This window comes from Echiichthys vipera (genome assembly GCF_963691815.1).
Source record: "Echiichthys vipera genome assembly, chromosome: 4".
Taxonomy (NCBI): domain Eukaryota; kingdom Metazoa; phylum Chordata; class Actinopteri; order Perciformes; family Trachinidae; genus Echiichthys; species Echiichthys vipera.
This window is the reverse complement of record NC_139829.1, coordinates 9,891,720-9,919,403: the sequence shown is the minus strand read 5'-3', so window position 1 is coordinate 9,919,403 and position 27,684 is coordinate 9,891,720. Positions and strand designations below refer to the sequence as shown.

The following is a 27,684-nucleotide window of genomic DNA, read 5'->3' as shown; positions in this document are numbered from 1 at the left end:
TGCTGGAATCTGAAAGGGATGTAACGATGCATCTTGAGACAAATATGTGATCGATTAAAATGTGTGACGATTCAAATTGGTTGAGATGAAAAATAAATCAGATGCCACTATCTACTTTTGACTTTGTTTGTTGACGTTCTTCGTCAGTCTCTCAAGATGGCGCAGCCGCAGCTCGACGCGCTGCTTTATTTTATCGGCGGTTCTAACTCAGTTTTGTCTTTAGGAAGTGAAAGAAGTTGCGTATCTTCATCCACTGATTTCCTGTCCTACGCGCTGTCAGTGACACAGGCTGGTAGCGGTGCAGATCAAGTTTTTACATAGCTCATTTACACTACGTAGGCTAGTCTGTGTGTTAGTGCAGGTGAAGAGAGGCAAAGGATGAACTCAGTATTGTGAATCGAATCCAATCCTGAGTTGAGTCAGTGTATCCCTACATCCCTACTGATCAGACTCGTTACACTGTGTTTAATAACAGGCTTCTGGTCCAGCTGCAGTATTGTTATCGTTGTTACTGTTATTTATATTTGTTACTGGTTAAAGATCGTCCAAACAAACACGATAATAAAGTAAAAGAAAAGGTCTGTTATTTCCGCCATGGTGCCAAAAAGTTATTTCAGTCAAATAAAAAGGTATTTCTGCAGATCAAAGGGACTGGGTGGCTTTAATGTGTCCCACATAAATATATACAAGTATAGCCTAATAGATGTCTTAATCACATAAATGTCAGCCCGATCAGGCTATAAACTTCAAATGGGATTGTGAATATTCAGTTCCAAGAAACATTAAAGTTAAAAAAAGACATGTCTTTGCTATACCCACAGACATATAGTTATGTATATTTGCATATTATTATTCAGATAAAAGCAGTTCACATATCTGTTGTCAGAGCCTCTACAGGGGAGAGGTCAAAGCCCCTGCCCCTCAAAAGGTCTCCGTACGGCCCTGCGCCACACATTGCTACCTGGTCTGTAGGAAACACTGCGTACTTGTAAAAATTACTCACAAACAGACCTTTGAGTGATGCAAAGACAAATAGACAACCTTGATGGTGAAGGATAGGTCAAAGAGATTAATAGAGAGTGTGCCAAAAAGACAGGCCACACCCGAAATGATGAACCTGAAATAACTAGTCTTTTGGCAAATAAACAAAAAACAAAACCAGTGAATGCTGACAAAAGCAGACTGACATGCAATCAGAAGAAGAGATATTGCTGAAAGTCCAGACACACAAACCCAACAGAGACAGGAGAGGAAAAGTATGAAAAATAAAGAAAAAGAGTTTATCCATGAAAAACTCACTTTTAAAAGTAAAACATTAAGGCTGTGAATCCTGACTTTTTAAATGCAATAACACCCATTAAGTGTTAGATCCCAGTGATTTTTTCCTCCCATGTCAGTCTCTCACACCCCACACTGAGTCATGCAATTAGACCTGTAAACCAGCCCAGCACTTCACTCCCATCTCCTGCAATAAGGAAGCAGCCTGCAGGTTATCACTTCTCCGTCATAGAGCTTTTGTCAGCTATTCCGATTAGCCCACTTTATGCAATTTGAATCTAAATCAAACCATTCATCTCCCTGCATGCATGCCTTCATTCCATCCCTGAACGATTTGTAGATGTTCAGTGAGGGAAAAGTGAAAATGAATGTAAATAGAAAGGAGAGGATTCCCAATTTTGGTTTTGAAAAACCGCTGCCGTTTAAGGCAGGCAGGCGGAGGCGGGGGCTGTCAACTCCATAGTTGTTAAAGCATCTATTCAGATACCTTTTCCTTTTCTGAATATGAAAAGTTAAAGGTAAGAGAAACTCAAAGAACACACATCACAGAAAGACAAAAGAAGAGGGAAGTGGGTGACTTGTCAAGTGTTCAGAGAAATCACAGAAGTGTGAATAGTAAAGTTTTGATCTAGTCTAGGAATATACACATCACAATGCATTTCTCATAGACGGGAGTCACTGTATGTTAGTGTTGCATTTCAGATAGCATTTGAGTCTTTGATGCCCTAGGGTCTTCCTTCCGGAATTAACAGGAACACAAATGTATTTTTAGTATGATCTAGGCATTTTCGCTAAATGTTATAGTGATTAAATTAGCCTTTGTGGTATTTTTTTTTATTTTCTGGAGTAAGTGAGATCACATCAATTTTCATTAATCCAAAGTCATGATGTTGACAGCCGTTAGCTTATTTTTTCTTGCAAATTATCTGAAATCAAGAATCAAGGGAATCCTGCTGAGTGTCGTATGGGCAGACAGGTGTCAGCGACTCTCATGAGGTGGGATCAAATATTTGTTTTAACTTTTCTAGATGGTTTATATTTTTGCATATTTTTGAGATTTTCACTTCACAGCATACAAACACGAGTAAAAAATCTGACATTTATGCACACATGTACATGCATTCATCCACCCACTCCCTCCACACTCCCCACACTTGCAGAGATGCTAATTACAGTGGCACCTTCAAGTAAAAGTTCCATCTGATCAAGGACAGAGGAGAGTAGAGGAGAGGAGAGCAGCGATCCTTCAAATATCTCCTTTATTGTTGGAGATATCAAGAGGATTTTAAAAAAGGCAGGGTCATGCATATTGCACAGCTTCCTACCTAACTAGCTAACTATTAGGTTCCCACTATCCACATGGTGTACATCAGCAGTGATGCAGTTATACTGCAAAGCATTCAAGCTCTGTCTAATTAACACCTGTGTCCATAGGAGAGTAAATTACTTGGTCATGATTCGATCTATACACCACTTTTTACCTCAGAAATATGTAGAGACCCATATGGCGAGAAAAGCACCCTGTTGTGTTTATGCAAATAGAACTGTAAAATAGTCTCTCTGGTAGGGCTAGTACTAGCCACTATTTTTCTATCAATTAATCTATCGACTTTTTTATCGAATAGTCAATAAATCTACAGGATTAATTTTCCTCCAAAAAAATCAAATTGACTGTTTCATTTATGTTCATTTTATTTTGATGAACTGTATGCCATTGTAAAATGCAGCACAAAGCAAAATGTAGAAAAATGTTTGCATATTAAAATGCAAAACTGTTGGTTGAAACTGGCGACAGCAACAGGATAAAAAAATAAAGGCTTATAGGTTGTTGGTGAACCTAACCGTCTACCACCACACCAGACTCTCTTCTAAAGTTTAACGATGTAATGTTTCTCTAACTATTCTAGTTATTTACCAGATCCACTGCACAGCACTAATTCAAAAAGAAAATACATCACTTTAAAAGCTGGTTCGCCTTTTACTCCTGTTATTAACTAAGATCAATTTGACAGTCTTCATGCGATTCACTACCGAGCCTGTTAAACAGTACCGACAACGTTATGTTCACTTCACCTGTCTCTGCTCTGCTCTGCCCTCTGTGTGTGCGTTCTGTGGTCTATACAGCAGCTGTTGATTATAATGAATGTGCTCTGCTTCTGATGTAGCAGCAGAGGTCTGTGCCATGGTCAGTGGCGGATTAAGGTGGTCATGGGTCCCTAGGCTACTGTTTGTCTGGGCCCCCCACATCATTAATCATGCTTAATCAGAAAAAAACACGCTAGAAGAGAAGAAGAGTCCGCAAACTTGAAAAATCAAAAATTTAAATTAGAGAATTCTATAGCTATTTGTGGTGAAAGAAATGCGGATAGAATTTCAAGCATTTTCAAGTACTTAATCAAGAATTCAAGCACTTTTAAAAGCTTGAAAACACAACATTAGAATTCAAGCATTTTCAAGGATTTCAAGCACCTGTAGGAACCCTGGGTAAATTAAAAAAAAAAAAAAAAAAAAAAGGCTTAGCCAATCCGGGGCCCCTGCACACCTGGGGCCCCTAGGCTGCAGGCTAGGCCAGCCTGTGCATTAATCCGCCTCCATGCTCCATGTATTTCACCACTCGGTAAAACAGGAGAGCAGAGGATATTAATGATCATGTGAAATTCTAACTACGGAGCTCATCAGCACCGCCGCTGCAGAATGAATACAGGGGAAACAGTGACAGGAATGTATTGAAGCATTTTAGAAAAAGTAAAAAAAAAAAAATGATGCTGCTTCGATTCAAAATGTAGTTTCATATTATTTACCTTGTCACAGACACAGGAACCGCGAATCGAAGGACCTCACCACTTTGTATGCAAAGAAGGGCAATGAAAAACATACTGAATCATGTCAATATTGAGCCTTCATATTGTCTTTATGCTTGCTTCAATGCCTTGTACAAAAGCTATGCTTCTCTGTCAGAAGGGCCGCCTTCAGACCTTGAAGAGTCACAACCACTGTAACAACAGATCATCAAAGAAACCATGAGACGCTGCTGTGCTGCCATCAGTGTGCAGACGTCACCAGTAAATTATTGTTTATTAACTTGTGTTTCAGCGACACTGAGAGGGGCGTGTCTATCAAGCAATGTGTGTAGGTGTGCATGCGTGCCCACAAGCTTCTGCAGGTTATCGTTTGATGTGTCATCATGACGACGTGCCGATCACCTGTCGAGATGATTGGATGATAACAGACGGGTAAAAAAACTCATTTTTCCTCCTTCCCCTCTCTTGTTATCACCTCTTTAACTGTCACCATCTCCCACTGGGATATGGGTGGGTGTCAGTGCGCCATCAGAGGCCAGGGGAGGCACAGCACTCAGTGGGGATGGAAATCTTGTTGTGAATACAGCATAATGCTAAGGAGACAGCAAGACACCTAAAGCGAAAAAAAAGAGTGAAACAAAGGATGGAAAAAGAGAGCAAGCATGTGTGAGACACAGAAAATTAGATGGAGAAGGAGCAGATGATCAGATGAGAAGTGAGACCAGTGGATTGGGACCAGGGAGCAGGAACAGAGGAGTGACACGTTGACAGGAAGGCGGACTGTGACATGTTCTTTTTTTATAGCTTCTTGGGGATGTGTGTTGGTGCACACTGGCACTGCGCAGCCTGTCTGGTTAAAATAGGTTTATTCTTTAATGATATTGCCATGAAACCATGAGTAATGGTATGGTAATGTTGAGTATGGGCATAAAATGTGGTTTATGTTTTCTCTTCTACAGGATTGTAAATCCAGCAACAGCTGTGCAAAAATAAACTTCACTCACAAAGGAACGGTTCATTCAATTCTAACTAAGGGTTATTGCAGTATCCCTTGAAACTACTTCCACTTCAAATCAGTGCACAAATAATTAGTAAATTATTCTTCGACATTTTGATGACAAAAATTCAAAAACTCTAAACTGATTATCTAACTGTTGGTCGGACAAAACAAGCAATCTCTAGACAATTTTGGTTGAGGGAAATTGTGGGTGTTATTAAAACCTACCACCCACGCTCCACTTTGGTCAAGAATGAAGTATCCTAAACTTTTGAATGGATAGCCATCAAATGCTGTAATGACATTCATGGTTTCCAGATGTATCAACTTTGTGGATCCTTTAAAATGTTCCTCTAGCAACGCCATGAGGTCAAAATGCTAATTTTCCAATACTTTGGTTTATATATTAATACCCGTTAACACGCTTACATGCTCGTCTAAAATGGTGGACATGGTATTATTATACCTGCTTAACTGTGGTGTTAACATTACTGTGAGAATGTTAGCATTAATGTTAGCACTGAGGTTCAAGGTTCAGTTTCACAGACCTCACACACTATTTTCTTACATTTTAGTATCTAAACAATTCATTGAGTAATAGAAATGATAACTATCCGTCTAAATCTATCTAATCAATAACAACATAGTTGTTAACTGCAGCTGCTGATATTTTAAGCACCATCATTATACCACTGAACAAGACATCATATATATATATCCATCAGGGTCAAAGTAAGGACTCTGTAGACAGTCACTACTTAGCATGTTGAGCTGTGAAAAAATAATTTGCCCTCTCTCTGCATTAATTTACGTCCTTTAACTAAGCTACTAGCTGGAGGCAGCATTTTTTTGGTGTATTCAGTTTAATAACTTGAGCTGAGCATTTCACCCATGATCTTTGGTGACAGGTATCCCTGAGAACTGTATGTCAGACACTTGACTTGACTTAATTGCATACAGAAAGTTGACCAGCTTGTAGCATTTCATCAGATTTATCATGTTTTTTACACTCTAATAGAAGAATAAGTAACCTGGGAACCAGATAAATCTGCAAAATATGTGTCAACGGCATCTTTGGCTCACACACCTTCCCGCAGGGGACACAATGGCGAGCATAAACCTAGCTTAGTAAAGAGATGTGCTGTTGGGGACAACCCTGAAACTTTTCTAAAACTAGCAAAAGACACAGCATATTAAGCAATAAATTACAATTCACTGCAGCTGTCAGATTGCAATATCATATACAGTCTCTTGTTCTCTAGTAAATTTGCTTCTGACGCAAGCTGAATTTCAAAGCACAATAAAGTGATCTAATACAGGTTTCTTCTGGATATAACACCTGAGATCTTGGATCTCAGAGTAAGTAACATCCGTATGGCCCTTTGAAGGATGTACAGTCCGCAGCTCCACTGTTTGAAGTGGAGACAAGGTAGAGAGGTGTTGTCATGGAGATGGAGGAAAGCATATCTGCTTGCCAGTGAGATGGGATTTGGTCAGTGTTAGATTGATGTTTTCAAATTGTCAGTTTTAAATGGTCTGTTTGAGCAGTAGTGAGTGTGATCCAACACAAAACAAGAGTAATGAATCTTAAAACTCCACCGATTCTTCAGGCACCATTGTTTCCTGTCATCAGCGGTGCTGTGCATCAGCCAACTCCACCACCTGGTGATCATTTGTCGTTTAGAGAGACATTCTGCTGCCTCATAAGAGAGTCTGTATTTAACTGATAGCTTGGCTCAGGATGACAACGGGGCAATCTTTCAATGCTGAAAAAAAGCCCCAAACCAGGAAAAGTTGTGCAGATTAGTGATGAAGTATTCTTGGCATCCAACTTCCGGATGTTTGCCACTGATGGACTGAATTCAGAAGCTGTCTTGACAATCCAAATGCCCTGTTCTGTGAGTGTAATGAGTGTACCTCATTTGTTGCTGGATTGTCTGAGATGAATAGAAATAAAGAGCTACTTATCGGTGAGGTTTTAAAATGCAGGTGTTCCGAGATCCTCTGTTACTTAATCAATACATGCGGGGGAAAAAAAGTCATATTATTGGCACATTTCCTTCATAATTTGCAGACATGCATTGAGGTGTCCCGTGAGTTGTGGCCAGTGTGGGAATTGATGTTGAATTCTAAAAAGCAGCTGTTTGCTCTTTTAAGAGTTTTTGGAACAACAGAGTCCGAGGGGACACAGCCATTTGCTTAAAACAGATCATGTCAAATGAAGTATATCCGTGCGAGTTTGCTTAACCACATAATCTCCAGTGCAAGCTGTGTCACTGATTATTTGACCTGGGATATGTGAAAAAAATCTATCTACTATACATGTCTTCTGCATGACATCCTGTACATGCATGCATCATTTCTTAATATTCAGTCAGTTAGTCAATATTCAATTTGAATCCAATGCAAGAAAGACCAGTGACTAACATGAATGAAAACTATTTGAAAAAAAGGCAGTATAGGCAATTATGGTACGTTAATATCTTTGGGGGGGAAAGCAGGCATACTTTGTGAGAGGAACACCTGCACTCACTAAGATGCAGTGGAGAAAATATAGAAAAGAGTTACCCCTGTCCTCCTTTTTTTTATTAGGACTATTTGTGTTGATACTATAACTCCATCCTCATGTTTCCCTACTTTTGTACCGCTTTCTGATTTTTCTTTTTTCTGTGGTAATTCAGATGTTTTTAATTATAAATATAATACCTATACATTTTGGAGGGACCAAAAAGATAATATATAATGCAAATGTATTCAGGAGATGTACATAAAAGTTAAATATGGCAGTTGTATAAAACTGAATGAAATATTTTTATTCAAATTATACAATAGAGTTGTTTTTATGTGAGCAATCAGTGGCTTTATATGTTGAGGTTTTATCATGTTCCAGCCTCCTCCTCTTATCTGTCACCAGCCGGTCTGTGCGTAGACCTTCCCCAGCATCACACTGAAATAAGAATTTATTTTCTCAATTCAGTCAAATTGAAGCCATATCTCAAACCTTAAACTCTCTAATCCAAGTATTAAAGTAACCACATTGCAAGAACAGCTATCTAGCCCACAGCCGTGCGGGTTAAGTGGTAGTTTTGGAGCCCAGGCAGAGCAGTAAATGACAGTGAGCCTAAAAAGAAGAAGGAGGTCAGCCACAATATGGTACCTGGAGCAGATATTATCTGTCTCGACTTTAACATCAGAGTGAAACACTGAGATTAAAGCCTGCAGTTGATGGCCTGAATGATGAACCGTGGTAATAACGCCATTGATGGTTGTTGGACAGTGAAACAGTCATACTCCTTTCCTTGTGTCTGTCAGAGCGATGTTTGACATCTTTCTCGCTTTCAAATGTAGTCTTTGATCTTCCCGTAAGACAGGCAAAATGAAAGTTTAATGATCATGCTGGGAAACTTAGGATTCATAAAATTAAATCAAAAAAAGACTTTCATAAAAATAAATTAACTTAAGTGCTTCGAGCACAGTGTAAATGCTATAAATCTTAAATGTGTAAAGCTTTGTTATTTCTCTAAGATCTTTTTTTCCATCTTCCCAGATAAGAATTATACAACTTTTAAGGATAACTTTTAAATACCCACTCAGCTCTCATCATCCGCCCCACCCAGCTCCCACTTGCTCACAAATTACCACAGAAAAACCATCAGCCTAATAAATCCATTCTCCTCCAGCAACAGTGGCATTTGGGCTAACCGCTACTCCTAAACACTAATATAAATTCATAATCATGACTCCAATTTCTTGGCCGTCGGTGGAGGCTGGGATGAGCACTCATTATGGCCGATAGATGGGTGGATGGATAGAGGAAAGGGTTGTTGGAAACATCTGGTTGAGAAGGGCCTGGTGTTGACACCCCCTAATAGCAAAGGTGCCAAAGCCCTGATTAACATGGATGAGCTTTTGTCTTCAGAAAAAAGTAGAAACACACTTGCATCACTGAAGCTGCTGCTTCCTCTCTCTCTCTCTCTCTCTCTCACACACACACACGCACACGCACACGCACACGCACACACGCACACACGCACACACGCACACACGCAATATCTCACTGCTCTGACAAAGATGGCTTAGAGCAGTACACTTAACGACGCAGTGAATGTCCCACGCAGCAGAGCATGTGGGACCAATAATCCTCCGGGGTCAGAGGTCACCAGCTAATGTGTCGACGTGTGTGTCCCAGGTAGAGGCGGATCCGTATCTCAGCGAATCGTCTGGGGAGCAGCGACATTAATTTGACGCCGCTTGGACGCTCATGAGTTTTTTCTTCACAATGAAAGGCAATAAACGCGTCTTCAGATTACAGATCGCTCCATGAAACAAAGCTCTGCAACAATACGTAATTTAAGTCGACCACGTTGAGTCACGGGGTCCTTGCGTTTAATTTTTTTTGCACTCTGCTTGACATTGTGCTGCAGCTGTGGACCCTTTTTGGTGCTTTATGTGGACAACCACAAGGAAAACATTTAAATGTAATTGTACCAAAGCAACAGAAAATACTTGTTGCTGATTGATTGTCAGCTGCCTGTCCAATCCCATATTGGTCAGCTCAAGCATAGCTCCAGCCAACAGTTTAATCCCCGTTCTAAATCAGTGCACAGGTGTATTAAACTGCAGGTAACCATAGCAATAGAAATACCAGATTAGCCTGTTTCCAGACCTCTGAACCCTCGGCCACATCCCGGATTGGTTCAGCAACAGATTTTGGTTTTAAGTTGTACCAATTGATGGGTGTTTCAACCTTTTGGAGAAACAGTTGACCAGTCAAGAGTTTCGGGCAGGGATTAAGGATGGCGGTCATCTTTGTAAATCTAGCCAGCTACCTAGCTACATACATGAAATTAGCAGCAGAAAAATGTCATTAAGGATGAATAAGATTGCTGCAGAAATTGTTATTTAAAATGAAATATTAATGACTCTGTTGAATCTGCTTCACCAGGACTGTGTTGGTGTTGTATATTGACAGTGTCTTGGCAACATATGCACACTCGGCCTGGCAGCTGCTTCCACAGTCAGGTCAGCATACGTAATAGACCGTCAGAGTCTTCTGTGGCTTGTCCTATTTTTGAGCAGAAAATCCTCCTTGTTTACTTGCCTTCACTATAATTTTCCTTGTGACTGAGTCTTCCCGGTTGTGATGCTGGGCAGTGACAAACTAGCCTTGCAAGACCATCCTGATTTTGCGTGGCTAGTTTGTCAGCTCCATTGTATTTTACTCGCAGATCAGTCTGGTAGCGTGCAGCGGAGAAAATTTGGGGAAGTTTGATCAGCGTATCAATTCATCTGCCGGAGTCAGGTAACTGACAAAAAAAGGAGTCTGAATCTGAAAGTGAATTCATTTAAGCTGCAGATTGTTTCACCTGTTTTCATCACAAAGCAAAACTAAGACATAAGGTGAGAACTTAACTATGTCATTAACTAAAGAGTTTTTATTTACAGAGCTTGTACCCAGAGGACATAGGACTTTAACGCCCTGAACCAGGTGCACCTGAAACAGCTTCTCTCACTTTATGACTCTATGGCACTTTTAGGACTTCTTGTCCATGTTGGCTTATGGGTTTTAACGTCAAAATTCATTCTTGACCTTGGTATCCCAACTCAAGGTCAACTTACTAACTTTTCCAAGAGCTTTAAATCATATTAAAGGGCTTCATCAGTGGATAATGTGGTGATATATTTTTTCGTTCATTGCCGTGCCATTACTGCTGATAAAGAGAAGTCTAAAAAACCTTCTTTCTTAATCACAACAGGTCACTCTGATCTAGAAAACAATGTGGTTGCTTCACCTTGTGGCCTTTGCCTTGTACTCCATTTTATCTCACTAGGACTTGTTGCATACTTTCCAAAATATTACATTTTTACATTATGATTATGGATGTCCACATGCCTGTAATTTTTAGAGTTCGACAAAAAAATCATCTTTGTATAGTTCCGTTTGATCAGTTTTACTGCTGTATCTTCAAACAATGATGTACTGCAAACAAACATTTAACAGCATCAGACAAGAACACATTAATACCTGTAGTTAGTTGCAGGTCTACTTTTTTCTGTCCTTGTATTAAACACCTGAAAATCCATTTGACAGTAATTGCATCGCATCTTTAAGTATGTATCAACCTCATAGTTGCCCTTAGTGAGCTGTCTCTCAGTATTCAACGCTTGATCTCAGTCAACACTGCTGCGACCGTATCGCAGTTTTATACGCACCACTGAGAAAACGAAATCCAATAAAAAATGTATTTTCTGCCTGAATCGGTAGATGTTACGGATGACGGTGAAATAACACATTGACAGGTTCTCAAAAGAGATGCATAATGAGAGGGGTGAGGCGAGAAAGAAAAGAATACGGAGAGAGAAAGGGGAAAGAAAAAGGGGGGAGAGAAATATATGATGTGTACACCAGCTCAGTGAAAGCAAACAGCTAAATTAGTCATGGAAAGGATGCAAATTTGCTTCCCCTGAGTGTTGCATGGTAGAATTACCCTGAGAGAAGCAGAGGGTGAATCATGCCAACCCCCAGCGCCACATGATTTATTAGCAAACATCCAATTCAATAAGAAAGTGCTTAACATTCAAAAGCTGTGAAAGTCTCATAAGGTGGCATTAACTATATGACATTACCGTTTCCACTGGCAGGGCGGGGAGGCAAAGACAAGAGGTCGCGGAAAAACAAACACACCCACCATCAAGAACTATCTTGGTGTGACGGACCAAGTGGGACTGTGACAGACTGAAAACTCACTTGGCCTTTTCCAAGCATCCATGTTACTACTCATTAACATAGAAAACGAGGTTCATTAATTGACACTCCAGTCCAAAGAGCCTTTCTGTTTTGAAAAGGGCAGCGGGAGAGAGAGGGAGAGAGAGAGAGAGAGTCAGAGAGAGAGCCACAGAGAGACAGAGAGAGAGGAGGGAGAGACGTTGAGAAATAAAGACAGGGGAAAGATAGGAAAGCTGCAACAGAAGCAAATGTAATTACTGTTGCACTCCTGAAGCTAGAAATTAAAGTTTAAGTGGTGCTGGATATCCGGCGCACTTGTAAGTAGAAAAGCCTCTGTAAGCGTCAAATAAATACTCCACCCGCTGACACCTAAGTTGTTAGATATAATCAATTTGTGGTGTTTTAGAAATGACAAAGTCTTTATTCATGTATTTTCTCTCAACCAACATCTTCAATGTCTACCTACTGGTTTCCAGATGATTAAAGAAACAACATTAAACAAAACAATTTCAATCTGAATTTTATTGCTGCATTTTATTCTGTGACGATTCAGAAGCCCAGTAACTTTTATTTGAACTCCTCTTTGAGTTTTTGTGCACTTTCTGAAGATAAGTGCTTTTGTTCTGAAGGATTCACGCCAGAAGTCATATTGTTATGAGGCAGAACTCATCACAGCTCGAACACAAAGTGATTAGTCAGGCTGGACCGTTTTTTTGTTGTTGTTTGAAAAAGAGACGTCAATGACAGTAAATTCCTACCCAAAATGAGCTGAAAGTTTTCCTCTCTGAGTTCTTGTTTCTGTGTACTGTAATACTTAATGTGTGATTTGTTTCTGGTGCTGTCATTTTAATGCTGAAATATATAAAAGAAAGTAGTCTAAAAACAACAATTGTTGCTACTTTGAAGACAGGCCTTTCTTGCTTCTCACCCTTCTGTAAGCACCCATTTCAGACGTTATCACAGCACTGAATGGTCATAATCAGTGGTCATCAGCCTCATAGTTATTGCTGCACCTACCACTAGGCCGTTATCATCCATGTAACATGATAAAGGTCACCGCTAGGACCCCTTGACATCACTTTTTAACTATGAGTCGCGTTGTGGAATAAAACAAAACAGGAGTTATTTGTTTAGGTTTAGGAAATAAAGTACTATGTGGTTAGTTTATTAAAAAAAAAAAGGTCTTGAGAACCTTATGTAAGAAAGTGAACTTAAAAATCACTGTTTCATTTTGGTTTGACATGGGACACAAACTCGGTTCTCCCAGATGAAACTCTTGTGTGTCTGACTCATCAATTGATAATAGATGAGACTGAGGCAACAGACTGAGGCAACACGGAGGTAGAGGAAGGCCATACCATATTATATCTATGGTAGTGATAAGCAATCATCTGACGGCGGTCGAATGGGTTGCTCAAGACTGCTTTCCAATATCCATTCAATCATTACACTCATCCTTGTTTCGAGGCCTATGTCCATTTCTTTCTTTCCTCTGTTCTTGAACCGTTTCCATGTATATTGTGAGCAGAGACCTTCGATACACATACTCGGCCAATAAAGCAGATTTCTGATGTAGTTATAAATTACAAAAAAATACAACATGATGACTTGTTTTGTTGCATCATCACATGTAAAAACATTCTAAAAATACCTTCTAAATCCATTATCAGTATCATTTGTCTTTTTGCAAACAGAAATGCACAAAAGGGACTTGCAGTTTCTGCTTTAATTGTTGTTTTAATTTCCACTGTCTCTTGGCATTGACATTTATCAGATATTACATTCAAATATCATAATGGTGTTGGACTTAGTGATCTGGCGATGGAGAATCAGTATTTCTCAGTACAACATTGATTACAAAGATAATCCTGGAAAGAGAGATTTAAGTATGATTAGCAAATATTTTGATTGTCATAAAAGGGCACTATTGTTTTGAATGATTTACTGATTGCGCGTGTGAGCCTATACCTGCACATTGTGTGTGTAGGTGCCATGTGGGATGGGTAGATATTGATTGATTGCAGAAATTGGTTCTCACATCTCAAAGTCAAATTAATAATATGGAGAAAGGATGGCGTCATTAAGCCATTCTCACCTAGCTGTCTAACAACCTGACAAGATGTTAATGAAAATATAAGAACAGAGAAAATGGTATGTCGTTCTGGGAAATATGAACACATACCTGGAAGAAAACAGCAGCTCTGAGGAAGGCTGGAGTGCAACCGAAACTGTCAGCTAAGAAAAGGTAAGAAGACATCCTTACCATACAACTAACTTGACTAGAAGAAACTTTAACTTTAAAAATGGATAAAGAAGACATTAGGAATAAAATCGATCTACAACCAGGAAGGTTTATAGAAGACAACTTTAAAAACATTTTTTTTTTTTACTTTGTATTTCTTAAGATTTTCAGACTGATTTCATACCAGACATGATCAGTCATGTCACGTTGGATTGACAATGAGTTGATGTCATTTTCAGTAGCACCAACAGACACTTCTGTCATCAAGCCAAAGCACACAGTGATACTGGAACTGTATTGATCCCATACAGGTGTGCTTTGTAACCCTGTCTGAGCAGATCCCTTGTTGGAAAATGGATTGCCAAGATGGATGTGTTGAGAGAGAATACATGTTATACTGGTGACCAGAAGACTGTGACTTTATGTTTTGTTGTTGTGTCTTGGAGACTAGCTTATCATCAAATTAAATGAGCTATCTCATTCAGTAAGTTTGAAGATAATGTCTTGTGTTTTAAAGGTATATGTAACATTTCAACCTTTTGTTGAGTAGTACACTTACATCATACTATTTGTTTTATTCAAGTCTATTAACGTGTAATTTGGTCAGCTGTCAATGGCGTCCAATCCTCTTTGTGCATGTGTTAGCATTGTGGTTGTTTGCCAGAAGCTGTCATAAGTTTACTTTTTATCAATTTTTAAGCCACATTTTTATGATACACTTATTCGATCTTGTCAGTTTTTAACCATTCATTTTAAAATAACATTTTGTTTGTTTAAGTTGTGTAGATACAATAGCATATCTTTGGATGGAACTGTAAAAACATTCCCCTTCTGTTGTGTGATGTTGTGTAAAGTAGAAGTCTATTATTTAAGAATACTTCACCCGAGTTCATACTGTTTAAAAACTTTGAGTGTATGGTTTTCATATAGGTTTTTCATTGCTTAATGATTAGTGGTCTGCATTTTTCAAGCAAAATGTTTTATTCCAAGTATTTGCTGCCTGAAATGTTTAAAAGAGAGACTGCTCCTTCCACGAGAAAGACAGAAGGTGCATGATAGACTAAATTGTTATTAAAACCACTTTGGAAGTGCAAATCCGTGTTTAAATGAGAACTGTATGTGCATATGTGCCGTGAGTGTACACTTTAGGACTCCGACTCATTTCAAATGAACTACTTTTTTTTTCATGCTGGGAAAGAGCAATTGTAGGATGGGAGATGTGTTTTGATACTTTGTAGTCATAACACATTTGTTCAGATACAGGTAGAGATGTGAACAGGAGGGGGGACTGTAATACTGACAAATACTTTTTCCTGAACGGTCTTCTTGCTTCAGGCTTTGAACAAAATCTTGTTGTTTTTTTTTTAAGCCATTGGTTGAGAGGATTTGTTTTAACATACAATAATACAAATGATACAAATACAACTTTTCTTCTACTGTTTCACAATCAGCAAAGTAAAAACCTGGGACAGATGCTAATGTAAGGTTGAAGCGAGTAAAATAAATCAATGTAGCACTTCTTTGATGGTTTCAGCTGTAAAATAAAAGGACACAGTGTCACTTGCAAATGACTTCATATGCTACTAATTCGCAAAATTATTCTTCTGCACGCTATCTATGCTTCTAAAGGGCTTCTAAAGATGCTTCAAAAGCTCTATTTATACATTACATCCATCAACCAATAACCTGAGTCATTACCATAGAAACTAGAAGAATCTGCTCAGTATCTATCTCCAAAGAGCTGCTTTCAACTACAAGACTTTCAAACAACAAAAAAGATATACAGTATTTAACATACGTATATATATATAGAGAGATATTTTACACATGTCCTCAAAATAAATAATAAATATAAATTAAACATGTATTACTCTTGCTAAATTCTTCTTCCTGGGAAAAGAGTAAAGCTCCATTAATTTGTGTAGGAAATGCGGAGCTACTATTGCTAATCCTACTGGGAATTAAGACATCACTCTGCAGCTTTGTACTGCCTTCTGCTCAGTCACTTATAAAACTGGGGTGAGCCCAAAATGACCATATGTGCACAGGCCAAAATGGCTGTTGAGCATCTAATGTAGCGAGGCAAACACACCCAAATATCTTTGCTTCTAGATGGAGGACCAAACCTGAGCTGAAACACAACTGAATATATTTGGACTTGCACTTAACAGGTGAAGAGAAAGAAGATTAAAATTCCCCCCACAGAGGTGACAGTTTGGCATAACGACTTCACAGCGGTTTCATCTCAGGCAGAGATTTTCTTGGAATTATAGATATTACTGAACACATTGGTAGAGGCAGTCATTATTTCTACTGAGGGATAGAAACCAGCCTGTGTTTCACTGCAAGCTGAAAGTAAAAGACTTTAGCTCACAGACAAACACATTAAACCAAGAAGCACAAAGCTATAAAGAAAGAGATGAGGGTACTCACAGGCAGATCAGCGTATTTGCAGAGCTTTTACATAGAAAGACGACTGGAACGATTTTCGGACCGTGATTTCAGAAACGGCACAGTATCTAAAAAACCACATCTTGTGCAGCTGAAGATGAATAAACATTGAAATAGAGACTACTATACGCATTAGAAAGGCCATTAAGATGCCCTGAAAGCACTTAATAACAACTTTAGAGATGCGCAATGTAACCAACCTTAATATACTGTATGTTTCCAAAGCAAAATGACGATGGGCACTTATTAATTTTTATAAAATGACAGTGTTACTTATCAGTGACAAAACCAAACCTCAGTTTCCCTTGAGCATGGTTACTTGTCATTCATGCACATTCAGTGACATGGACTTTGTGCTATATTATACAGTGATAATGAGATATTAGGCCACATCTCATTAAGATAAAGGAAGAAAAATGTCTCTTGGGGTCAGAGGTTGATCCCTGGTTATTGCGCCCTGACCACAGTACCAGGCAATTAAGCAAGAGAAAATGAGGACCTTAGGTGCACTGTGAGCTTATTAAAATCATGAGTTTGGTAATAGGGGGAAATATGGGTAGTGTCACAAAAAAAAGCAGCCATTTAAGGATTTAATAGCCTTATGTGATGTTTTAGATATTTTTTAAGGTTTAAGGTTTGCTTTGGTAAAATGTTTTCATGTTTGTTTGTTTTTATCTAAAGAAGGTGAGGAATCTAAATCTCAGTGCAGGATTTCCTTCAGGTATTCACTGTTGCATTAAGGAAAAAACAGACGATAACTTTGCAATGAAGCCCATTCCCTGGCACATACAGATACGACAGAAACAAGGAGTGTTCATGCCAGAACTGAGCCACCAACTTGATGCTTGCCAGCACCATCCTCCAACCAATTATTATGTATTATGAGATGTACTTGGCTAACAGGGAAGCCAGCAGATCTGCCCTGTCTCGATGAGTTGCAACATTTCCAGGCACACACAGGCCATTGATTAGAGCGGCTCAACTCACAGCCTGCAGTCTATCAGCGCTCAGGGACCGGTAATCAATTCTCTAATGCCGTTTGAGCCTATTCACTGCAGCTATGATCCACTCCTCACTGTGCAGATACACATGCATACGCCCCCCGTGCACGGACCTGTGTGGATGTAACCGAGCATACATCAAATATAACCCAGATGGCCATCGTAAAAGCAGAGGACGACTCCAAAATATTAACTTACCAAGTGTAACGGTGATAGGGCACTGTCATCTAATGGCATTATCAAAATGAGTGCAGCTCTCCTGAGGCGGACTCTGGTTCCTGATTACGTAGCAGTGCTGGACCCTGTTCGTGACCAAATGTGATCAGCATAGCACCAGACACAGGCATGGCCAGTCAGGAACTCAGCCCAGAGGCCCTTTATCTCTACCGACAGGCAGTTGGTTCTTTATGGGCAATGATGTCCTTCCAGGAATTAATCTGATTGGGCTCTGGAGGAAGATTATGTTGTAGAAAGACTGCTGAAAGGAAAGGTGGAGCCCTAACTTCTTTTCTGTGCTCCTTGCATCAGATTGAATTACATTGTGAGAACTTGTATACAGATCAAGGAGAGCGAGAACAGAAACTGAATGTTCGCTTCAGGCAGGCCATCTGTTGAAGCTGACTGACCAGCAGAAACTTTCTTAAGAGTGTTGTCTCAAATAAACTTTATAAATGAGATAATTGACAGTCAAACAAATGTGTGCAATAAGAACCACACAGCCTTAGTCCCCAATTACAACAAAATATGGCTTCACTTTGTTGTTGCTTCCATATTATCTTTCCTTGCAACTTGCAAGCATATATTTTCTGAATCATCAGTACTTTCACTTTTGATATGCTTGCTTAAAGTATTAACGTAGTTTAACTTAAGTGGCATCTTTAATGCAGGCGTTCAATACAGAATTGACAACCTTACTCATGTAAAGGACCATCCCCCCCCCCACAATTTTATAACTATTATTATAGGTTTGCTGTCAAATGCGAACTACAGGGTGGTCCAAGAGTCATATTCATGGAAGGTGTGTCTGTCAAAAAAATTTGCGTTAACTCGTTATAGCGTTAACTACCACAGTAAAGTGGGTAAATAATGGATTTTTTTCTATTGGGAATCCTCTCTAAAAGTGCTTATGTGGCTATAAGTCCTTGGTTTTTAATCCGGTTTTGTCTCAGTACATGTGACAATGTAACAATAAAGAAGAGAACATTTCTGATGCAGAAATTGATCTTTTTTCAGCTCTTCTTATATTTCCATTTTATGAATCCTCATCTCCTCTGTCCTCCTGACTGTCCTCCTCTGTCCTCCTGACTATCAGATATCCATCTCACTGAACCCTCTTGAAGGATGTCTCAATTCTTAAAATGCATCCCTAGGAGCGAGGAGGCTTACCAGAGGAGCTATGAGCGAGGATGCACAGGTGTCCTCTTTTTGGCAGTGGTGACGTATAAAAGAGGCGTGACACACCATGGCAGCTGTGCCACACATCATTAATTTAATTGACATTGCTTTAAAATGACAGTTCTAATGCACGGATGTCTTATTTTGTTAAATCCCTGTTGCTTCAACTCCTCTCTACTGGCATCTCTTGCATCTCAGCTGGGAGAGACTAAGATGTGAGGAGAGGAGGAGAGGAAAGGAATCAAGGATGTACAAACTGAGAATGAGAAGTGTGTTTTACACGTGTAAACAAACCTTTGACAGTATCAGAGTACGTTAATAACTTCGAAATTAGTTTTTGTCTAGTTTTCCTTCCTGCGTTAAAAGACCCGTCAATCAAGCAGCTTCAGACCCATTGCTGGTTAGAATTTTTAAGTAAGAAAAGTGCGAACTGTTTTTTCCCTTAAAAATCTAGAAGAGTAAAACACTTACTTTGGTGTCTGTGTGTCATCCAAGCGGTTCCCCAGCTGGAACTCATGGGATTTGCTGCGGTGCAGTGCGGTAAAGCCCGGCAGCAGATGGATGAGCTTGCGGCTTGGTGGAGGTGGCGTGCCCGGGGCTTTCACTTTGTTCCTTCGCCGCATGGGGGGAGTGCCAGGCGGGGTCATGGTGTTGACCACCAAGGGAGTCCGAGGAGGTGTGTGGCCAAAATGCCTCTGGCGGGGTGATGGGGGCAAGGAGCGATGACCAAAGTCCAAAGGAGGGAAGAGCCCTGTGGCTGGGCTGTCGACAGTCAGTCGATCGGCATATAAAGGGGGGGCCAGCGCCTGAGGGCTGTGGCACATGTGCTGGTTATACTTGGACTGGACTTTGGGGCTTTGGGAGAGCTGGAAACGGATCCACTGACTGACCTCTGGCTGGCACACCGGAGTGTTTTCTTTTCCCGATTCAGAGGTTGGCCACTGGATGGACCAGTCCTGCTTCGCCTGGCTCCCTGTTGGAAGAGGACAGATATATAGATTTGATTTAATGCCAACATAACACCTGGTTGTGACAAACTGTATTAAATGCAAAAGAACAAACTGTATTTTCTTTCTGTGGTGGAGTGTTTAGCCATGCAAAAAGTTTTGGTTCAAATTACCCACATTTTGAGATATCTGTCTGTAAGTAGCAATGTCACGATAGGAGATTTAGATATCACGCTTTTGTCAGAGGAAATTTATACACGATTATTTATCAAGGAATTTATTGTTCCATACTATGGAGGGAAAAAGACACCTACTGTATACTGAAATTAGAAGATTCAGCATGTGCTCATAGAACAGGAGTTACATCCAGGTAACTACTACATATCCCCGAAGATTCAGAAAGCAAACAGCAATATGTTGTGAGTTTAAACTGTTTTGTTCCAGTTTACTAACCTTACATCCACTTGTTACTTTTTTTTGTTACCTTGTCTTAAGCATAAAGAGGTTGGTGGTTATCTTAAAGATGTTGGAACATATTCAAAGTGTTTTTTTTGTCCGTATTTTTGAAGGTAAACTGGATATCTATCTTCTACATCAACTCCCTGCTCATTATGTATACACAATGCTCAACATGCTGTTGATTTAAGGCGGACTTTTTACACCTTTTCTAGTCAACGCTTCAGGTGAGTGGCACGACGACTCTCACACACAAAACAAACCAATGCACACACACGTGTAACATGAATCGCTTTTTTACAGGGCAACAATAAAAGGAACAAACCGTGACGTTATGTAACCATGGCTACTGCAAAATGGTTAATCCCTATCTGTAAGCTTTCTGTAAGCTTTCTGCCTCAAAACCTATACATTGAAGGTAAAGGGGAAATACAACATTACGGTTTCCCTCATATATTGGAACTTTGGAACTTCTTCACTCAACTTCATCGGAACTTCATTAAACTGAATAATTAGATGTTGATGTTGAATTTACCACAGAGAGTTTCCCCATTGTAGAATCTTGTAGGGGAACGTGTATGAAAACCTGGGCAAATAGGTGAGCGAGGTTTTTGCTATAATTGAAGTGAATATTTTTGTGTAATATGGTGTATCAAGTTAAACTAAAGTGGATGTTGTCACGCACTTAATACTAAAACATCCATTAGCTCTACTTCTTGATTGCAGCAGTAAGAGTATTCCTGGCTGGAGGCAGACAACCAGCAAATGTGCTCAATTTGGGTAATGAAGAATTAACTCTGCAGTTATCTGATGTGAACGTATTAGTAGTGCGGTGGTGTTCAAATATGCTGACGCGGAGCAGATTAAACATGAATGGATGGAGCAACAGAGTGAAAATAATGGAAGTGCACCAAAACAGACCAGGTCAAAGCTGCATGCGTCATAAAACAAGCCAACTTCTACCGAAACTAAACTTTCTGTTGAATGACAAAGAGAGCAACAGAGGAAAAATAACTGAAGGTGAGCAGCCAAAACAAGTGTTTTTTGAGCTTAGATGAAAATACTTTACCTCCATTACTGTGCAATTTATCCTCTTCAAGTTGTTCTTCAGGAAGAAAAAGAAAAAGAAAATGTGTTTATTGATCTGGCAGAGACACAGTTGAAATAATCTGCAACATCCTACTTGTCTTCTCATCTGTAGTTATGCATAGCCAAAAGGCTGTTCAGCAAAACAAAACACAATGTTGGTAGAATAGATCCTGGGGTACATCTCAGCAGATGCAGTATCTCATACATGACTGGGGGCAAAAATCTACCTCAGTCTTCAAAAACTGCTATTGACCGCCAGGCCACATTTAATGCAAATTTCTGTCAACAACACTATGCTTTTTTCCCTTTTTTTGTTCTGTCATTATTTTTCTTCCCTGCGACATTGTCTCTAAGGAACTATAAGCATCAAGAACCCATACTTCAAACACAATATCAACACCAGCAACATCAAATGAACCACGGAAAATAACTCCATAGAAAAAAAGCCTGCAGCCTTTCCTATTCTGTAACATTATGAAGAAGAGGCTGCGAGGAACAACCAGTTGTGGGAAGAGAAAGTTGCAAAGTCACAAGGGTCTAAATGTACAGGGATTTATAAGGGGCTCATTTTCTTTAAAAAAATATATAATTTAGTCATCTTGGGGGGGAGTGTTGAAACCCCAAAAACGCTGCAAGTTTTCATTCACCAAAGGTTATGTTTAGCACTACAGACACAAAGCAAAACATTTTGTTTTAACAGAAACAGTGGTGGAGTTAATATCTTGCAGCTTGGAGGGTTTAAAAACAGTTAATACTGCAGCAAGATAACATAGTTATTTGAGTAATTCTCAGAGAACTTTAAAACCAAGTTAATATTTATTAAAAAGAGAGAAATCAAGTCTGCACAACAGACAATGCTCTCATTAACATATATTCATTTAATTACCACCATTTTTTTTAAAAAAGCATTGTGTGCATTATTCTCAGACTTTAACATGTCTTTATGTCCATCACCTAGTATTTATCATCTGGGTGCTCTTTAACTTTTTTTATAAAAGGTATGTTAAATGGATGAAATTATTTTGTTAAACCATGTCCCATCTTCATTGAGTTTTCTCCTTGAATAGAGTAGCAAAGTGGGAGGACTTTGGATATCCTTGGTTGCTGAGGTAAAAGTCCAGTCGAGCACTTGAATCTTAAGTACAAAGGATTAACAGCTGCGTCAGAAAATCACTTGGGGTTCTGATAAAGTCAAAGGTTACAATAATCACCGCTAATGACAAACAGAAGCCAACAGTCTGTTTAAACAGGAATATACTTTAAGCTGTTAAAAATGGAAGGAATCAACATTTGCAATGACTCACATGTCTACATGTCATGGGAAAAGGGTTTATTCATAGTGACAAAATCATGGTACATGTCTAAAGAGGTGATTTTTGATGTGTGGGGTCGCCTAGCTTCCCAGCACTGGATGCTTGATGGGCACGCAACCAGTAGTTGTCAATTTCTCTTCCATGAAAACAGGCTGCCTGCTCTGGGACTTCAAACATATCATGGAGGCTTGTTTGGAAACTTTTCCTTATATTACGAAAATATTTCCCAAAAATGTGTTTCTGAAAAAAAGGAAGAATGGATGCATGTGTATCAGGGTGCCATGTATGATATGTATGATGAAGATACAGCTCTTCACATTTAACATATCTGAAACAAGATGTGGACTGAAAAACTTACATTCGAAGACATACAGTCATATTAATATTTCACATCGACCGATGTTCCAGAAATACAGATCACATTTGCAAGGACTGATTAGACTCTGGAATATACAGCCTGTTGACAACTGTAATTCACGCCAATGGATATTATTCAGTAGCGTCGCTCGAGTGAAGCTGTCGCTGCCACTCTTCCTCAGTGTGGCTGACTGATGACTATGCTCACACTTGTGCCTGAACCCACATCCGAGGGGCCGACATCTCAACCCTAAAAACCCCTTCAGAAAGACATGAAGATGCAGAAAGGCTCCACAAGACCGCTCATCCACATATGAAGGGGGAGATGATGGGGATGCTTAATCAAGCCTCCTTTATTAGCAGGAATAAAACCACAACAGGCCACTCAGAAAATGTAAAAGTTCATCTTGACCCCTCATGAGCGACTGAAACTAATCAACAGCCACTGAAGAGTTCACACCACAGAGGCTGAGAATATGTGAGGCAACAGGAAGCTGATTGCTTTTGGTCAGGTCTAGAGGTGCACGTGAGGTGCCAATTTGTACTGTCTGTTTAAAAATTAGAACCTTGCGAAATCTGACATGATTGTTCACAAATCCGCTTTGATTTAAATGAGCTTCCCTTTAGTAATTGTACGAGGCCGCCACACCTTAAAAAGGTTTTAGACAGTGCTTATCAAGCTGACGCCCGAGTGAAATTTCTCTGCGAGAGCAACAACAAACTTGAATCACACTCATGAAACCGTTGCTTCATGTATAGTCAATTCATCAAGCACACTAGTATCTTAGCAACTGCTTTAGCAAAATAGTAACAAGACTTTACTTGGTAATTTCTTGTTTGATATGATCTCACCTGTAAACAAAAGCCTCAGGCAAACCGAAAAAACCTGCTGCCACACAAGATGAAGAACACACACTGAACGTAACCCCTTTGAGATTTAAGTTAATTTTTGCGGCTTGTGCTTGTTAGAGAGTAAGTTTTAAAAGTTGGTTTTCATGCAGAGTTTTGATAGATTTTTTTTTTTTAAATAGAGTCTTGGAGTTTATCACGACTTCTAGTAGCCATTTCAACCGAGCAGTAGCCAGCTGATATCAAAGCTTCACTACACTCAATTTCTGCGAAAGCATTCCTACTGCTGCTGAATTCATATAGCCACATTGCTCTTCTTAATAATAATAATACATTTTATTTATAGGCACCTTTCTAAGCACCCAAGGACACCATTGAATTCAATGCAGAACTTGACTGGGAGCCAGTGGAGCTGTTGTAGGAGAGGGATGATGTGGTGGATGGATGGGGTCCTTGTGATGATGCGGGCAGCTGAGTTCTGGACTAACTGGGTTTATGGAGGGATTTGTGAGTGACACCGGAGAGGAGAGAATTGCAGTAATCCAGGCGAAAGGTGACAAGGCTATGAACAAGAACAGAAGTGGTATGGTGGGTGAGGGAGGGGCGGAGGCGGTTGATGTTGCGTAGGTGAAAATAAGCAGACCGGGTAATGTTATTGATGTGAGAGTGAAAAGATAGAGTACTGTCGAGGATGACACCCAGACTCTTGACCTGTGGGGAGGGGGAGACAGTGGAGTTGTTGATGGCTATTGAGAAACTGTTGGTTTTGGATAGTGTTGATTTGGAACCAATGAGGAGAACCTCGGTTTTGTCACTGTTTAGTTTGAGAAAACTGGAGGAGAATCAGGATTTTATGTCTGTTAGGCAGTCAGCAAGGGATGAAGGTGGGAGGGTGGAGGTCGTTTTACTGGAGAGGTAAAGCTGGGTGTCATCCGCATAACAGTGAAAACTGATGTTGTACTTACGAAAGCTTATTGCCGAGGGGAAGAAGGTAAATGATGAAAAGGAGGGGCCCCAGGACAGAGCCCTGGGGCACACCTGAAGTGACGGGGGGAATGCTGGGATGTGAAGGATTTGAGTTGGAAGAACTGAGTGCGGCCTGAAAGGTAGGATCGGAACCAGTTTGGTGGAGTGTGGGTGATGCCGATGGAACGTAATCTATTGAGGAGGATGGGGTGGCTGATGGTATCAAAGGCCGCACTTGGGTTCGAGGAGAATGAAGATAGTGAGTAGACCAGAATCAGCTGCCATGAGGAGGTCATTGGTGATTTTTACAAGTGTGGTTTCGGTACTGTGGAGTGGACGGAAACCAGACACGAACTGTTCATACAGGTTGTTAAGTGATAAGTGAGAGTGGAGTTTAGTAGAGACTATTTTCTCAAGGATTTTGGAAATGAAGGGCAGATTTGAAATAGGAAGGAAATTATTGTAGTTGGTAGGATCTTCACCAGGTTTTTCAGGATTGGGGTTATTGCAGCGTTTTTGAATGATGTAGGAACAGTTCCAGTGGTGATAGGGGAGTGGATAGAGGCAGAAATGAGGGGGACCAGAGAGGGGAGGCAGGATTTAACCAGAACTGTGGGGAGGGGGTCCAGCTGACATGTGGTGGGCTTGGACTAATGGATGAGATCGGAGATCTCTGAGAGGGTGGGGAGCTCGAAAGAGGAGAAGGGGTGGGCAGGTGGGTGGAGGTCGGAAGTGAAACTTGGAGGAGGAGTTTGAACCGAGATCCTGGTGGATTGTCTGGATTTTGGTGTTGAAGAAAGACATAAGAGAGTTACAAAAGGCAGTCTACTACAAGTGGGGTGGTATAGAAACTGGAGATCAGGTGATATTGTTGAACAGTGAAAAGAGTGACTTGGTGTTACCGACATTTGAACAGATTATGCTGGAGTAACAGACCAAATTTTTGAGATGGAATGAAAACAGACCTTTTCTATGTGGATTGTGAACCAATATGAATCATATTCGCTTTGATTTAAATGAGCTTCCCTTTAGTCATTGTACGAGGCCGCCTCACTTTAAAAAGGTTTTAGACAGTGCTTATCAAGCTGACGCCCGAGTGAAATTTCTCTGCGAACGAAAACAATAAACTTGAATCACACTCATGAAACCGTTGCTTCATGTATAGAGTCAATTCATCAAGCACACTAGTATCTTAGCAACTGCTTTAGCAAAATAGTAACAAGACTTGACTTGTGAATTTCTTGTTTGATATGGTCTCACCTATAAACAAAAGCCTTAGGCAAACCGAAAAAACCTGCTGCCACACAAGATGACACACACACTGAACGTAACCCCTTTGAGATTTAGGTTAATTTGCGTGGCTTTTGCTAGGTAGAGAGTACGTTTTAGAAGTTGGTTTTCATGCAGAGTTTTAATAGATTTTTTTTTAAATCGGGTCTTGGAGTTTAACACGACTTCTAGAAGCCATTTCAACAGAGCAGTAGCCAGCTGATATCAAAGCTTCACTACACTCAATCAATTTCTGCAAAAGCATTCCTACTGCTGCTGAATTCATATAGCCACATTGCTTTTCTTGTAGTTCATTGTAGGGGCCGATCCATATGGGATATTGATTTTAGGGGGGGGGGGGTTCACTGATTACCAAAAAGTCGGCCGAATTTTTGAGATGGGAATGAAAACAGGCCTTTTCTATGTGGATTGTGCACCGATATGACTCTGCAAAGGTACTCAAAAGACTGCTTCCCTAAACAAATAACTTTATTAAGAATATTTAACATTATTATACATTATACACATAATGGATTACATTGTCAATCCTCTTCCAATGGAATCCTATTGTGATAAAATCATATATCGAAATATCGTGATACACAATTACATCAACTAAATTAATAATAACAAGCACACCAACTCAAAATTTCTAGAAAATCTGAAGGTAAAGCTGTGGGCTTCATGGTGCATTCAGGTGCACCTCGGAGAAACTTAAGCTGTTGTCGTAAAGTAATTTTTTTGTGTGCCTATGTCTTTTTTCCCCTCACTTTTGTCCGTGATCAACGTATTAAATATCATTTTTTATAATAGTATCGTATCGAAAATTCTGGTATCGTGGCAAACTAAAAACATTTCAAGAGTACAGTAACAGAATCTTGATTCTTGAGTCATGATTTGATCAGCGCTGCCTAGTCTGGCAGTTTGATCGGCGTTCACAAGACTCCTCAAGTCTGATTGGCTGTTTCCCTTCAGGTGCGTGGAGGCAGAGGAACATTATATTTTCACAGATTTTATGTCTCATGTACTATCAAGATACAGTAACAGCTTCAGCAAATATGGCAATCGTATTCTTATAAAAGTTCCCAACTGCAGCTTTAAGCACTATTAACTTGTAGTTAGATGAATTCAATGCGTTGAACTGTGTCATAGAACAAAAGGATCACGAGGCATTTGGAAACGATTTTCATTTTAAACTCTACGAAAAAAATCCTGACGCTTTGAGCAAGTACTCAATGTCACAATCTCTAGCAACAGTGTCCTCCCACAGTTCGGACCAATCCTCCAAAGATTAGCGAATGTTGGTTGCATTTATGCATTCCCAGCATGACTTCAGATGTAATTTTTGGAGCCTCATCGTCATCAATCTTCCATTCTCTCCTCTCACCTAAATAACCCTGCATCTCCACATCAACTGTCAAACCAAACAATGCACCTGAAGAATTTAGCTTCTCCTCTGCGGTGATTAATGCAGATGGCACACCCCAACACCATTAATAGGGCAATCTTAACATGTGGTGAGGCTTTGAGAAAGACAGATAACAGC

The 27,684-nt window shown here is 39.9% G+C and overlaps 1 protein-coding gene across 2 annotated transcripts in view; it reads right to left on the bottom strand.

The window, feature by feature from the left end:
• The window catches only part of ksr2 (kinase suppressor of ras 2), a gene marked incomplete at both ends in the record, with an annotated part of 93,685 nt that overhangs the window by 44,063 nt on the left and 21,938 nt on the right, over positions 1-27,684 (bottom strand). The window contains 2 exons of one of the 2 annotated variants that reach the window (XM_083911672.1): positions 19,364-19,857; positions 21,363-21,400. In XM_083911672.1, coding sequence (XP_083767798.1) covers positions 19,364-19,857; positions 21,363-21,400 — 532 coding nt within the window. Of the gene's footprint in view, positions 1-19,363; positions 19,866-21,362; positions 21,401-27,684 lie in introns of both variants that reach the window. The other variant, XM_083911673.1, reaches the window with a different exon arrangement.